Consider the following 15,931-nt stretch of genomic DNA (forward strand, 5'->3'; position numbering starts at 1 on the left):
GTAACTGCTTCCCCCCCTGTGCGCGTGCGCACGCGCGCGGAGCATGACGGGTACCGTATGGCCTCGCGTAGCGCAGCCCCTCAACCCCGCCCTCTCGGGGGAGAGGTGGGTGGCCGAATGCGGGGAGCTCGCTGGTTGCCAGGGTAACATCCGCGGCCTAGGCTTTACAACGCGGGGGACACGCAGCCCACGGGCCGGGTGTTTCCCTCCTCGCAGCGGCTCCGTGCCCCCGGGCAGGGCCATAGGGCCTCGCGCCCAGCCCCAGCGCTGGAGCCCACCCCACCAGGACGTTGCTCGCGGAGATCTCCGGGCCTGGCTGGGGGGTGTCTCGAGATTCCGTCCTGCCCCTGCTAAACACGCGTGGGGCAGTAACAGGGGCGACCCCCCCCCTCCCCCAGATCCCTCAGTGTAACGGCAGCGATTTGCACTAGGGCCGGGCACGCGTAACCGTGTCCACGGGGTCATCGTTTGACCTTCCCGGTTACAGCGTGGGAGCCAGGTTAAAACCCGGCTCCTGAGGACCCCCGGCCTGTAACCACTCGGGTTTGTCAGGGGTTACCTAGGGCTGCCAGGTGCCCGGCTTGGACCGGACTGTCCAGTATTTCAGTTTCTGTTCGGGAAGCAAATTGCGGAAATAGAAATGTCCGGTGTTTTCTCAGTCAGATGGGATGTAGATTGTGATGCAACCGCAAGCGTGTCCGGTATTTTTGTTGAAACCATCCGGCGACCTTAGTTACATGTTTGCATAATTGAACACGTTTTAACATCCCTGATGCGGGCCATTAATGCGGTTAGCGTGGCAGGGTTTCTCAAACACCCCGACGCACAGTGCACCCACTGTGGTGGTGGGGTACACAGGGGTCACAGAGTTCCCAAAAAATAAAACAGCTGCTGAAGGCTGCACTTTACACCTGTCTTACCAAAGCTGCTGCTTTCAGTTAATGATGCCCCCCCTCGTTTTTTCAGATCACTTTAAAGCACAAGATGCTTATTGAAGTCCCACAATCTCACCATACTATGTTCTGAAGACCAACCACCACCCTGAAGGTAATTGAAAGTAATGCTAAAAGAAACAAATTGCAGTGTTTTAACTTGAAATGCCAAATGTCTTAAACTTTTGAGGAGGTGACTACACAGAGACAGGTAGTTGATTTGTCCCCTGTCCCTTCTTAGGCTAAAAAGGAGGAAATCCTAGTGCATTTATTAACAACTCAATGAATGGAGGGAAGAGTGCAAGCATGACCTCAGTGGACAAATACAAAGAAGCTTAAAAGGGCAGCAAATACGGTTGTATGACAGAATTAAAATAGCGTAAGAGCTAAATAATTTTTTAAAATGGCATAAAATCAGCAAAAAGAGGTTCAGCAGTTTCATGTAGGGAGGAATAATCAAATACACAGGTTTAAAATGGGAAAATAATGGCTTAGCATTAGAATTGCAAATGGGGATCTCTGAGTAATTTTGTAGATAATAAAATGGATATGAATCAATGCAAGGGAATATTGAGGTACTGATAAATGGATAAATAGGCTGCCTGGATTACAGGCCTAAATTAGGAATGGTAACACTGAAACCTGAATAATAGGAACCCATGATGTAGTAGGAAGGTACTGAATTACTGGAGCTGTCACCTCTTTACATAACATCAAGGTTCAGACAGGCCTGGTCATGAAAGATGTGGGCTGTACTTTGAAAAATTTGATGTTAATTACAATGTCCTGGCCATTTCTCATCCAGAATATTGTTTTTTGCAGGATTTATATTCTGTATTACCAGTTGTACATGTTTGAAAATCATAAAGAGGGCCCCCAAAATCACAAGATTAAAGCCAGTCCATTTTGGTTTCTTTTTAGTTGTCTGCTTTTTTGGGTGCTCTCAGATCTGATTTCCAAGCCTTTCTCCACTACCATGAAGGCCAGAAACATATTTTTTAAAAAGTGGAATTTTCACTTCATCGCATGTCTCCAGCATCTGAGACAGCTAAAATATTATGAGACTTGTAATGAAATCATAAGAGTTTTGGCAATTGTCGTTCCTTGACCTAAAACAACATTGTTGTATATTGCAGTTAGAGCTGAAGGCTGCTGTGCACTACAGGCAGTCCCCGGGTTACGTACAAGATAGGGACTGTAGGTTTGTTCTTAAGTTGAATTTGTATGTAAGTCGGAACTGGTACATATTGTAGGGGAAACCCTAGCCAAACATTTCTCCAGAGCTCAGTTTTATTCTCCCACACCTCACTTCCCTCAGTCCTTTATTCTCAAGCTGAGGTGTCTGCTGAGGAAAGCCGCTCCACGTCTCCCTGGTCTGCTGGGGGGGGGGAGCGCTAGCTTCACTTCTCCCTGGTCTGCTGGGGGGAAGCAGCTAGTGCGGGGTTGCCTCACCCCGTTTGTAAGTAGGGATCCGATGTAAGTCGGATCCATGTAACCCGGGGACTGCCTGTACTCCATTTTAGTGGTTAGGTGCATGAGCTATCTGTACTGTACACCGTTTGTACAAGTGACAGCAACTGAAAAGACAAGCTATGATTATCCGGAGTCTAGTATGATCTGCTATGGGCTCTTCTATTATGGACATTGTGGTAAAAGCCTTTCAGCTGTTCTGCCTTGCTAAGGATCACTATAAGCAAACAGATTGTTGCTTTCCCTTGTGCTCTCTGCCCTAGAACCCTCTTCTCCAGCCTCCTGGTCAATAGTGCAGCAAGATCAAGGGGAATACAGGAGATAGTGGCAGCCCCTTGCCATGCTTCTTGTAGCTAGAAAAGCATTTATACGTTAGGGTCTCTAAAGGGAGAAGCAGGGAAGTAGCTACAGCAACCTCACTTGTTCTCGTCTATAGTGCAAAAGTCTCCACTTTCTGCCACAGGACAAGTGAAGGGGAAGAATGAGTCTGGGGTTACGATTCAAAGTCCCGGCTGTTAGAAATGGGCTTCCTGCTGCATGTCTTCAGGGATTCACAGGTAAGCAGCATATTCAGAGGGATTGAAAATTATTAGAGGATGGGGAACAGGTGGATTTGGAAAGACATAGGGGGTAATGGTAGGGTGAATTGGCTGACAAAGTTCAGAGGTGACAGAGTGGAGTGAAGTGGGCAACATTGTTCAAAGGCTTGGGAGAGCAAAATACAGTAAATGAGCTTGTAGCATGTGGGGAAGAGCTTGCTGGCAGTTTGGGGGAAGGTCAGTGGTATTCTGTATATGACAGAGTGTATGTTATATCTGTATCCATAGCTATCTGGTCTTAGGTTTTTTACCTCAGACTTTTCAGGAGTTTCACAGTGATAGGACCACCAGGCACTGAGTTGCTGGGTTTGCACGGCATGCCAAACTATCGGGTTTGCTTTTACTAAATGTGCTGTTAGGAGACTCTGGATTTGGAAGTGCCATCTTTTGAATGAGAAGTAAAAGTGATGAAGAAACAGGATGGGGAAGAGAATTGCTGTTACTAGATCAACTTCTGTTGGTGAGAGACACAAGCTTTTGAGCCACATTGAGTCCTTTTGGAGGTCTCTCTCACCAACAGAAGTTGGTATCACCCACCATATCTCCCTAATATCCTGCAACCAACATGGCTACAGCTCATAGGCGTGCTCATGGGGTGTGCCCAGCTAGCCGGCTAGCGGCTGCTGGAGGAGGGGGGGATTCGAGACAGGGAGCCTCAGCCCCTCACTTTCCCTGCGGCCATCTACGGGGCACTTTGGGGCAGAGAGAGCGCGTGTGCGGCAGAGCAGCTGGGGCCCTACCACAGACGCCGGCTCGAGCCATTTTTGCACCCAGGGCCCTACCCGGCCCAGAAGCACCACGCGGTGCCCCTTCTGCATCCGGGGGCACCCCCGCCCAGCCCGGCAGCACCGCCCGGTGCCCCTTCTGTGCCTGGGGGCACCCCCGCCTGGCCCTGCACTACTGTGCGGCACCCCTTCTGCGCCCGGGGCCCCGTCCTCGGCCCCACCCAGCCCGGCAGCACCGTATGGCACCCCTTAAAGTGAGCCGCCCCGGGCTAGGGCCCGGCCGGCCTGTAGCTTGGGCCGGCTCTGACTCCAGCCCCACAAACTGGAAGGCAGAAGCCGGCTTAGCCGAAGGTAAGGGACAGGACAGGATAGGAGGGGAGGGAAAGGGGGAAAAATAGGGGTCAGAGGTGGGAGAGAAAGGGACTTGTGCTGAGGGGAGGGAGGCAGGTCAGGAGAAGAAAGGGGAAGGCACCAAGGGACAGGGTAGAGGAGAGACAAATGCCAGGAGGCCAAGTTGAGACAATGAGGAAAAGGGCAGGAGGGGCAGTATCAGTGGAAGGGGGGGACAGGGGTTGGCATGAGGAAGGCAGGAATGGAGCAGGACGTGTGAGGGCACGGGCATGAGAGCAATGGGGGCAGAGGGTAGTGAGGGGGTGGGCATCAGGGGCAGGGGCAGGGGCAGTGAAGTAAGGAGGAGGCACCAGGAGAGTGCAGGGGTAAGAGAAGGTGCAGGTGCCAGGGGATTCTGGGGGTGAAGCAGTAGGGCAGACACCTGCAGGGGAGGAACCAGCACCAGAGGAGAAAGGCAGGGCAGGTGTGTAGAGGGAGGTGTTAGGAGAGGGGATGAGGAGGGGTAGCTTACATGATCAGAGTGGGGCTACTGGAGGAGTGGGCACAGGGGGGAGAGAAGGGCTGGTGGAGGGGGGCAGGTCTGAGGAAGGCTGAGGGCAGTGAGAAGGGCAGGAGTCAGGACAGCAGAGGTGGGTGAGGGGTTGGGGGGCAGCAGGCACCAGGGGAGCTGATGGAGCAAGGGGAGACATGGCATCAGAGGGAAAAGGTAGAGGTTTATAAGACATTTATTAACAACTTGGGTGCCACAGTGGCACATCCAAACAAGCTACATGAACTCTGTACTGGTGCACAACACAAAATTCATTCTGTTCATGGGAGGAAATTCTTAGAGGGAACACTTCCCCCAGCCTCTCCGCCCCGAGATAATGTCACACACATTGGGTTAATGCAATTGCAGGATAGTTGCATAAGGGGGGTTTGGTTGGGGGCCAAACTAATCCCTATTGGTAGGAAATTGGTGGGAAAAGTCCTTGGGGGGGGGTCACATGACACCTTTTACTTCTGGTCATGTGTCCATCTTGCCCGGAGAGTGTTACCTCCAGAGGTGTGGCCAATGGGGGTCAGGGGCGTGGTTAACAGAGGTCAGGGGTGTGGCTAATGGGGGTCAAAGTACATTTTTAAAAAATTCTTTGGGTGCACACCCTAATGAAATGTGCTGCGCCCTATGCTACAGCTACACTGCTTGTAAGAGGAATGTCGCTTATAATGTCATAATTTCTGGTAAATGCACAGAGATGGCTGTTATTTCCATAATTTTGGATAGATTCCTTTTAATCAGTCACCTCTGGCCCTATGTTTCTAGGGACTGGTGTCAGCTAGTCTAGGTGGTTATCTTTTGTTCCAGCCTGGAGGAATCTCTGGATATGCGGTCAGAGAGATCATCCCAGGAGGCCTGCTAGCTCCATGGGGGGCCGAAATCTTCCCTTAACTTCCTTAGGATTTAGCTTCATCCCTGCAAGTGGAATTTTCCTGCAGAGAAAGCTTCTGGAATGCCAAAGAGAGAAGATGCCAATTGCCTGTGGAGCGAGGTAGGTCTGTTTTTTCATTTCCTCCTGTACCCTTTCCAAGCACACTCCTGCTAATGGCCCACAAACCAGGGCTCTGAACTGTCAGACTGACTCTCAGAAATGGGCAGCTTCAGGCAGGAAGGGCTGGGGCTGTTATCATTAGATTCGCCAGATACTGTAAAGAATGCTTGGAGCCGAGAACAGTGTTTACTATCTAAATGCACCAGCTCCCAGTCTTTGTGAGCCTTGGTGGTACAGTATCTGCTGCACTCGGACTCCCTGAAAGTGAATTAAACAGCACAGAGGCTTGGCACAAGAAAAATTGGTCACTACTAGTAATGAGACATCTGGTCTTGTGCTGCAAAGCCCTGTGCTCTTGTGAGGACAGTATCCAACCTAGAGGCCATATTCAGTGATTCTGTGACCTAATAATGACCATGAGTCACCCAGAACCTGTGGGCTCTGCTTTCATGTGTGAGTTTTGCCCTGGTCAGTGTCAGATGAGCAAACATTGCTTAGGTTGTTTGGGGCAATATTCTTCCCATGATGGATTATAGATTCTCATTTCCTCTTCTGCACATAAGGCTGAGCAGAGATTTGACATGGACTCTGCTAAGGGGGAATCCTAGATGGGTTTCAGGGAGGGCTGAGGTTTCTTTAGTCCTTCGCCTGGGCAGCACTGTAAGAGCAGCATGGAAACACAATCCTAAGTGCTTTTTTGATGCCAACCAGGATCTGAAAGGTGCTCTCCTGTGTGCATTAGCCAAGCAGAATTGTATACTAATTTGAGATTCAAAGCTCCCTTAACCTCAGGGCCTTTGGTGTTGCTGTGATACTTAAATTCTTATTTAGATTGAAAACATCTCTGGGGTAGAGATTGACTTTTTGTTTGGTGTTTTCACAGCACCTAACACAACATGATCCTAGCCCAGGACTGGGGCTCCCAGGTGTATCACAAGAAAACAATAGATAATAACTGTCTATTGAGTGCTTTGATATCCTCATACAAAAGGGGCTGTCAATACAAAGAACTATATTGTGCTCCTCGAGGCTTCACACTAACTGCTGCTATGTTTTATCATCTCAATTATCAAACAATAGCACATGAACCTACAATTGAAAGATCAGCTCCCGCTTCCTACAAAAGCTTGGGTTGTTTTTCTCCATCTGAGCAGCTTGAGTCTTTTTGTCACCTGCTGCATTTCCTTTCTGCTCCTAGAAGGATACAAGGGGCCAGACCTATCTCTTTATCCGCTGCTGCCACAGGCATCTTTGGGATGGGCAGAGGAGGAGATGACAATGGGAACCAGAAGCTCACCCTGCAGGACGTGGCAGAATTAATTCAGAAGAAGGAGTGTCACCGAATGGTGGTGATGGCTGGGGCTGGGATCAGTACTCCCAGCGGCATCCCAGATTTTAGGTAACATCTCACCCCTCTCACAGATGTGCATTGGAGCCTTGCCAGAGCTGTAATTGATTATACTCCAAACCTAGTAACCAGGGACCTACCACTTACCATTTCTCTCTTTCACTAGTACCAGGGTATAGATCCCAGCTCCAACCAGCACCCCCCTTACTCTTGCAATTAGTGTGAGTTTGTGCCATGCCAGCAGCATTCTAGGAGCCAGTCTGGATCTGGCATAAACTAGTTAGAACTGGGGCCACACTCCGCCAGCCCAGGATCATTGGAGCACCACGCACTTGTTAAAGCGATGAGGAGTCCTGTGGCATCTTATAGACTAACAGATTTATTGGAGCATGAGCTTTCGTGGGCAAAGACCCACTTTGTCAGATGCACTTGTTGTGGCCTTTCCTATCCTCAGTGGTCCTGAACATGCCTCATACATCAGGGGTATGGAATTGGGCTTCGTAGAGCTAGCTATGCTAGTTTGACATCACCCGAGGGGCTCCTCTCACACGTAAGGGAAATCCTCAACTGCCCACCTAAGGCTCCTTTGATCTGCTTCAGCTGCAGAAAGTAGCCAAATAGGACCCAAGAATCTGGCCATACTCTCTCTTGGAGTCATGTGTCATGCTAGGAATAGGTGTTATAGTATAGTAGTCAGGATTCACTGGTCTAGTATCTGGAGAGGTCTCCTGCTCCATCAGTGATGATAGCCATTCAGTTGCGAGTGTGCTTAATCCTGTGTGTTGTGTGGACTTTGTGCAAGTAGTCAACCCAGCAGACTCTGAGAGAGCCCCCAAAGACCACAAAATCAGATAAGGATTAAAGGTGCCTGGCCAGGTTTATTGTCAAACAAAGTACAGTAATAGTTGTCAGTAGACTCTACCAAATCACTATGCATCTGTATCCCCCTGACAATGGACATAAGTCAGTCAGTGACATGGACTCCATCCCAGGCCAAACAAAGATAGCTCCTCCAAAACACCACTTTATAGAGAGGTACAAACAAGGTACACATCACTCTGATGTGTCAATCACTGTTTTACAGCCAGTACCTAGTACCAATTGCGGTTGTACAAATGTGCTTGTTACCAGTGTTTTTATACTCTCAGCTCTGTTCATACCAAATTCTGTGAGCAGGGGCCTGCCTCTTGCTCACAGCTTAGCTTTGCTTTATATTAGCAAAGTCTTGACTATTGTTAGCCAGGCATCAGGCCTCAAACCAGGCCTGTGCTACATGGTCTTTTGTTTCAGGCCCTCATCTTACTACAGGTGTCCTTAAAAGCAGCCGTGCTGGATTTCTTTTCCTGTGGCATTCTAATAGGCCCCTTTTATCCCCTCTGCAGGTCTCCTGGGAGTGGCCTGTACAGTAACCTTCAGCAATATGACATTCCCTATCCAGAAGCCATCTTTGAACTTGCCTATTTCTTCCACAACCCTAAGCCCTTTTTCACTTTAGCTAAGGAGTTGTACCCTGGCAATTACAGGCCTAATTACTCCCATTACTTCTTGCGACTCCTGCATGACAAAGGGCTCCTTCTGCGTCTGTACACCCAGAATATTGACGGGCTGGAAAGAAGTGAGTGTCCCTTTCCTGGCTCCCATTAATGGAATGCAGTGAAAACACAAGGTGGGATGGAATATCAGAGTGGGGCTGTTGATGCATCAGATGAATTTGGGACCAGTAGGTTCATTTTTTTTTGTACTGAGTTAATCTCTCCATCTTGTATTCAAGTTGCTGGGATCCCTCCTGATAAGTTGGTAGAAGCTCATGGCACTTTCGCCACTGCCACATGTACTGTCTGTCGAAGATCCTACCCAGGGGAGGACTTCAGAGTGAGTGGTAATTGCAGGGGCATCAACACAGAGACAACAGAAGCTAATTCAAAGTGGGGGGCTTACAGGCCAGTGATCTTGTCCTCATGACCAAGAGAGGACAAGGACAAATTTTGTTTTGTTGCGATGTAATAACATGGCAAACCCATGTGTGCTTGTGGGACAGATGGAGGATTTGATGATGGAGTTGTTGGGCTTCCTGGTAATGCATGTGGATACTGACGGGATTTCTTGTTTCAGGGAGATGTGATGGCAGACAAGATCCCCCACTGCCCAGTCTGCACCGGACTCATCAAACCTGATATTGTGTTCTTTGGAGAGCAGCTCCCTCAGCGGTTCTTCCTACACGTGGCAGATTTCCCCATGGCAGATGTGCTCTTTATCATTGGAACCTCCCTTGAGGTCAGTGACCTAGATCATGAGTGGGATATAGGGACCCTGTGCTGTGGGACTTGAGGAAACAGTGGAAAATTGAACAGGATGTTGGGAGAATGGAGGGGTAGTGTAAAATTGAATAGGACATTGCAGGGAAATGAGGGGGACAATTCAAAATTGAGCAGGACATTAGGGGAAACGAAAGTGGGTGATTCAGGGATCAGGGAAATGAAGAGAAATTTGAGGATGTAGGGTGAGAAGCAGAATGCTCAGACTCTGTGTGTGGATGTATGGGAACAGAAGGGAGACTGACAAGGTCAGGATAAGGATGTGGGGATGCACCTCTGGGATGAAGAGATGATTTTGTGGACACTTGAGGAGGTAACAGTAATAACTGTGGAGGACTCTCCTGGAGATACGTCCCCTGCTAATTCAGTGATGGGCCAGCAGGGGGTATTGTAGATGATAACTTTCATCTGGAATATTCCTCTTGGCCAGTTTGTCCTGGTTATGAGATGCAGTGTTGTTAAAGATATGGTGGGTGTAACATGGAAGAGTCAGACTGCAAAGTTTGGGGCCCTCTGATGTAGAAGAGCCTTCTGATACCCTGCATTTTGTGTCTCTGAGGGTCAGTTTCTGGAGTGCATTTAATTCATTTTGTGTGGGGTATGGGCTTCCCTGCTAACCTTTACTCCTGGAGTGAAGCTTTCTGTTTCTCTTTGCTCTTTTGGGGTGTTGGGCGAATTATTTTAGGTGCAGCCCTTTGCCAGTCTGGCAGATGCAGTCCGCAGCTCTATTCCTCGTGTGCTGATCAATCGAGACTTGGTGGGACCATTTGCATACCAGCCACAGTACAATGATGTGGCCTTGCTGGGAGATGTGGTCAGTGGGGTGGAGAAGTTTGTGGAGCTGATGGCCTGGAAGGAAGAAATGCAGGAGCTAATTCAAAGGGAAACAGAAAAGGTATGAAAGGCTCATAGAGGCCTCCCTCGATCTCATCAGTCTTTGTGTCAAAAATATTTCGGTGCTAACAGGTAATAGGATTGTGGGGATCAAAAAGCCATATGGAAGCCAGCATCATTTCTACAATCTGTACCCTGAAGGAGACTGGGAGGGAGAGCAAATTCCAAAGGATAAAAGAAGCCAGTAGGGCATTTAACAACAAACACAGAGGGTGTGTCTAGACTACAGGGTTTTGTTGACAGAAGTGGACTTTTGTCGACAAAACTATACCTGCATCTACACTACCGCTGAGTTTTGTTGATAGTAAGTTGACAGAACGTGGCAGTTTTGTCGATGGCAGTAAACCTCATTCTACGAGGAATAACACCTTTTGCTGACAGAGTTCTGTCAACAAAAGGCGCTATTGCATCCACACTGTGCTTTTTCAAAAGAGAGCATCTAGACTCTCTGTCGAAAAAGCATCTTGCTTTGTCTACAGAACTGGCTGTAGTCTAGATGCTCTTTGTCGACAGAGGCTTTGTTGACAGTATCTGTCGACAAAGCCTCTGTCGTCAAAAGTCTGTAGTCTAGACGTACCCAAAGGCTGCGTCTAAACTGGCATGATTTTGCGGAAATACTTTTAATGGAAAAGTTTTTCCGTTAAAAATATTTCCGCAAAAGAGTGTCTAGATTGGCAAGGACGCTTTTGCGCAAAAAGTGCTTTTGCGCAAAAGCATCCATGCCAATCTAGACGCACTTTTGCGCAAGAAAGCTCCGTTGGCCATTTTAGCTATCGGGCTTTCTTGCGCAAAAAATTAAGGTACCTGTCTACACTGGCCCTCTTGCGCAAGAGGGCTTATCCCTGAGCGGGAGCGTGAAAGTATTTGTGCAAGAAGCACTGATTTTGTATATTACAAAGTCAGTGCTCTTGTGCAAATTCAAGCAGCCAGTATAGACAGCTGGCAAGTTTTTGCGCAAAATCTTGCCAGTCTAGACGCACCCAAAGAGTTTATATCCTGAGATAAGGAAGTAGCCAGGGTTGTTAAATACATTTTCAGACAACATCAGACTTTTGTTTCTACCAAACAAAGAGAAGACCAAGACTGTGGAGTATCAGCTCTCTAATGATAGAATGGTTTGAGGGATGTGCTGCGAGGAATTGTACAAAAAAACAGAAAAGGTTAGGGTTAGATGCATTTAAAAGACAAATAATCACAAGCCAGCTCCAAAGGCTAGTGAAATTGATTGAAAAACTCCCATTGACTTCAGCAGATCAGAACCCCAAGTCCAGGATAACATGCACTCCAGGGTACAGACTGCAATATTTGCATAGATAGTCTGAAGAACTTGAAAGTTATCTCTATCACTCTCCATGCCAAGAGAAATACCCCTTATGTGTGCCAGACTAATTTGGGCATGTTATAAACACAAAAATGTAGTGGCTTTTTTCCTCCTCTTAGTTTTCAGAGCAGAGGCTCTAATGAAATCTCATGGTATTAAACATAATTAACTGTACAGAATATTCCTGCAGGGGTCAGATGCTCAGCTGGTGTGAACTGATATTGCTTTCTTGGTATCAATGGGGATTCCATATAGTGTTAAGCTGCTTTGTGCCAGCTGAGGATCTGGATCTGTAATTGGATTGATTCCGTCTGAAATATTGCCATAAATATTGATCTAAAATTGCCAAAATAAATAAATCTTTCCTTTTTCGTGGGTTTGTTCTCTTATTTGCTGACTTATAGAATCACTTCATTCACAGTCTTTCTCCCAGTCCTTTGTATGAAATAGAGAGGTTCTGCAGTTATCCCTGTTCCTAACAAGACAGAGTAAAGCACTCATCTAGTCTTATAGAAGGAAATGTCTAATCCTGCAGACCCATACTCCTCTGAGAAGTCCCATTGAGATCCTCAGAAAAGGTTTTATGAAAGAGCAAGTTATTGATTATTTTAAGAGATGCTAATGTTAACTAGAGACCATTAGTAGTAGTATTTTATTTTATTTTAGTCTGGTGGAGCATTTAACTCCATGGAGAAAACTCTGCTGGAATAAATGGGTGAAGATCCATTAGGGTACGTCTGCACCGCGGTGCTGTTTTGGGATACTTCCAGTATCCCAAAATAGCTATTCTGAGTCTTGACAGTGTGCCCATTATTTTGAAATATCTTTTGGAATAACAGGTGTGCTGTTCTGGCATACCTGTAAACTTCATTCCATGAGGATTAAGGGATATTTCAGAATAATGGTTTATTTTGAAATTTTACGCTGTTACAAAAACTGTTTTGAAATACACTCAAACTACACAATTTGCGTAGCTCAAGTTGCGTTGTTCATTTCGAGCTTAGGATGCAGTGTAGATGCACCCTTAGGCTATGTCTACACTAGTGGGTTCTTGCACAAGAACACGTCCACACTGCCATGTGCTTTTGCGCAAGAGCATCCATGGTAGTGTGGATGCTCTCTTGCACAAGAAAGCTCTGATGGCCATTTTAGCCATAGGGCTTTCTTGCGCAAGAAACCCCTGCTGCACATCCACACTGCCCTCTTGTGGAAGAGTTCTTGCGCAAGAGGACTTACACTTTTTAGAAAAGAGCATAGCTCTTGCGCAAGAAGCCCTGTCTTCCAGTGCCGTACTGTAAATCTCCTTGCACAAGAGCGGGTGGGCAGTGTGGATGCTCTGCGGGTTCTTGCGCAAGAACCCACCAGTGCAGACATAGCCTTAGTGTTAATACAGTTTAGTCCATTTGCACCAGCAGAGCATTTTGGCTCTGTATTTCTAAGCAAAGTGTTAGAAGAGGGCATGCTGTAGTGTGGCAATTCTAGGCCCCATTTTAACACTGCTGTTTCATTTTTCACTAAGAGAGGATGATTAGTCATTTGTCAGTTTTTTTTCCTAGTCAGCCATTTGGGGGCAACACAAGAGCACACAGCTCTTCCTGTTAGGGTTGTGTTGCTGTCACTCTGTCAAGAAAATCTTATTGCAACATGGACCCTTTTTTTCTTCATCCTGGCCTCTTGGGCCTGAGTGTCACCAGCTGAGTTGATGGATGCTGGAACATGTGAACCACATTGTTGAGCCATGAACATTCTTTCTATTTTTAGCTGGATGCAAAAAACAAATAGGACACCTGCCCTCCTGCTGCTGGAAAATGATGTTCACCTTGAAAAGGGGTAGGTGCTATCCCCATGAGCTGTGGAAACATTACAGAAGAGAGCTGGGGAAGATGCTCTCCAGCTTTGCAATGGCTAATGGACTGGACCTAAGAACTGGGGGCTCCCTGAGGACCCTTTTAGCTGCCTTGCCCCAGTATAGAAAAAACTATCACAAAAAACTCATAGCAAGTGAAAACTCAGTGACAGGCTGTGGCCAGGTATTGCAGATGTTCCCAATCAGATACCTCAGCATGGTAATGTGTCCACTGAACTCCATGATCTCTACCTTTTCCTGTCTTCCATTCACCAAAGACACACATTTGGGGAGACTCTGCCTCTCTTTGTCTGCCATCTTTTAACCTCTGTACAAACTGTCATCCCAACTTTGGTGAGACTCATTCATTTCTTTCTCACCAGGAATTCTGGACGAGAAATTCAGGATCAAATTTTCCTAAATGTCTTGTGAGTCTAGGCATCCCAAGTTTTGGCTGCTAAATCTGAAATACCCAGGCCTGTCAGAGAGCAAGAGCTCAGAATGTCCTGAAAATCTGGCCTGTCCTATTTATAATGCTTCAAGTTGGGCAGCCAAACAAACTCACTAATCCACTTTTGAAAATACTAGTTAGATCTGTCTCGTTCTATTACTGCTGAGATAAGCACTGAAGTCCAGCAGACAGTTTCATAGAAATTGTCTGGCCCCCTGAACCAGCTCCTCAAAAAAGCAGGTCTCGAATGCAAGTAGGCTTTTTAATATTTATTTATTGCAAATTTGTAGTGTGCGTCATGTGGGTAAAATCACTGCTAATCAGGAAGGGAAGGGAATTTGTCTAAAAATGATTCTTAGAAATCCTGCTGATGTTGAGCAAACAACCCTGTGGGCCAGTTTAAGCAGCTCATTGAATGGAATGTAGTTTGATATCTACACTGATAATTATTACCATTAATAAGTATTAATACCTTTGCTGATGTCTACACATGGTATTTCAATGTCTTGTTTCACACATTTCCAGCTGTCAGTGTTTTGATTGCACTTCCTTCAATTCTGTTCATCTGTCCTTTTATCATCCCTCATTTCTCTTACTTATTCACTTAGCAGCTATTCACCCTTTATATGCTGGCTTAGTTTCTTACAGTTTTACAGCTCACCGAATGTTCCAGTCATATGGAGCAGTACTGTCTATTCACTGATTCTCCTAGGGAGGGGCTATTGGTCTGGAAACCAGGATTACTTTCTCCTCTTTTCATAAGGTGCCAGGGGATATTTAATTTGCACATCACACATGGTCAAATGGGAAATGTTTAATGTCTCATCAGAAAGCACCATTAACAGTGAGGTCCCTTTCCCTCTCTCATTAGAGTACGGTCTTTGCAGCTGAGCCCAAGTTCCAGTGTAGATTTAAAATTGCACCTTTTTAGCCTAGCAGTGAAGGCAGCAATAATTAGCTCGTCTATTACAGTATTTTTCTGAAAAAACACAACGAAGAGGGGATGCAAAACACTTTGTATCAATGTGATTATGGTTAATATTTTGAAATGCACAAAATTCAAGGAATTTGAATGTTAAGGTTTCTGTAGTTACTGTAACTGCATTTTTGTATGTTGGTATTTCTTTGTATTGTGTTAGCCTTTATGCCTTAATATGTATGTGCAATGTGACTAACTTACAGTTGGGCTACGTCTACATTGGCCCCTTTTCCGGAAGGGGCATGGTAATTTTTGAAATCGCAATAGGGAAATGCGCGGGAGATTTAAATATCCCCCGCGGCATTTAAATAAAAATGTCCGCCGCTTTTTTCCGGCTTTTAGAAAAGCCGGAAAAGAGCGTCTACACTGGCCCCGATCCTCCGGAAAAAGCGCCCTTTTCCGGAGGATCTTATTCCTTTGAAGTAGGAATAAGATCCTCCGGAAAAGGGCGCTTTTTCCGGAGGATCGGGGCCAGTGTAGACGCTCTTTTCCGACTTTTTTAAAAGCCGGAAAAAAGCGGCGGACATTTTTATTTAAATGCCGCGGGGGGTATTTAAATCCCCCGCGCATTTCCCTATTGCGATTTCAAAAATTACCATGCCCCTTCCGGAAAAGGGGCCAATGTAGACGAGCCCTTGCTGTATGAAACCTATCTTTGGATTATCTGTCTTCTGTGCATCTAGAAACGTCATGCCAGATTCTCTGCTGGTGTAACTCAAGAGAGGTCCATTAACTTCAGTGGATGTATGCTGATTTACACTAGTCCTGTTATTTCTCCCATTGCATTAACAGTGCCCTTGCACTTCTTTTTAATGAAATCTGTGACACAGCTCACGTTCAGATGAACAGACTTGTTTATCTGAATGTGTGATTCAGATATAGTTGAGTGTTCTTTCATAACTGTAGTATCAGCCATGAATTAAATGTCACTTGAATTTATAGCCTAAATAAAAGCAGAAGTGTTTATTTCACTTTGCAGCACACCAAACACTTAGCATACTTAGCATACCTGGAGCTCTGCCCATTTGTACAGTTAGTATTTTACTACAAAACAGCAGCTGTTGCTTCTCATCCATATTTCATTATATGTGTCAAAGGTGCTTGTCCTGAGTTGGGCCTCAATTCTGAAAACCCTTATGCCAGGATTTAAACGTATAGACAGCCCTATTGA

At 46.4% G+C, this 15,931-nt stretch overlaps 1 protein-coding gene across 5 annotated transcripts; it reads left to right on the forward strand.

Annotated features, from left to right (window-relative positions):
- The first annotated feature begins 21 nt into the window (after positions 1-21).
- SIRT3 (sirtuin 3) lies at positions 22-15,049 on the forward strand. 5 transcript variants are annotated; one of them, XM_075928367.2, is made up of 10 exons: positions 22-143; positions 967-1,047; positions 2,839-2,959; positions 5,423-5,606; positions 6,805-7,005; positions 8,337-8,569; positions 8,726-8,826; positions 9,067-9,228; positions 9,955-10,164; positions 13,246-15,048. In XM_075928367.2, exons 3-10 carry the CDS (start codon positions 2,884-2,886, stop codon positions 13,264-13,266), a joined length of 1,188 nt encoding a protein of 395 aa, XP_075784482.2. In that variant the 5' UTR covers positions 22-143; positions 967-1,047; positions 2,839-2,883; the 3' UTR covers positions 13,267-15,048. The 5 variants fall into 5 exon arrangements, with proteins under 5 accessions (XP_075784482.2, XP_075784480.2, XP_075784484.2 ...); XM_075928365.2 differs by having other exon boundaries at positions 2,866-2,959; XM_075928369.2 differs by lacking the exons at positions 22-143; positions 967-1,047 and having other exon boundaries at positions 2,595-2,959; positions 5,381-5,606; positions 13,246-15,049.
- Positions 15,050-15,931: the final 882 nt, after the last annotated feature.

This window comes from Pelodiscus sinensis, chromosome 5, assembly GCF_052426305.1.
Source record: "Pelodiscus sinensis isolate ZL-2025 chromosome 5, ASM5242630v1, whole genome shotgun sequence".
In the NCBI taxonomy this organism is placed as follows: domain Eukaryota; kingdom Metazoa; phylum Chordata; order Testudines; family Trionychidae; genus Pelodiscus; species Pelodiscus sinensis.

What these genes read in the sequence shown, in the direction of transcription:
- SIRT3 (XM_075928367.2), top strand. Translation starts at nt 2,884, where the DNA reads ATGAGTCTGGGGTTACGATTCAAAGTCCCGGCTGTTAGAAATGGGCTT. An exon ending in AGCGGCATCCCAGATTTTAG is followed by an intron (nt 7,006 to 8,336) that starts GTAACATCTCAC and finishes TCCCCTCTGCAG; the next exon opens with GTCTCCTGGGAGTGGCCTGT. An exon ending in TATTGACGGGCTGGAAAGAA is followed by an intron (nt 8,570 to 8,725) that starts GTGAGTGTCCCT and finishes CTTGTATTCAAG; the next exon opens with TTGCTGGGATCCCTCCTGAT.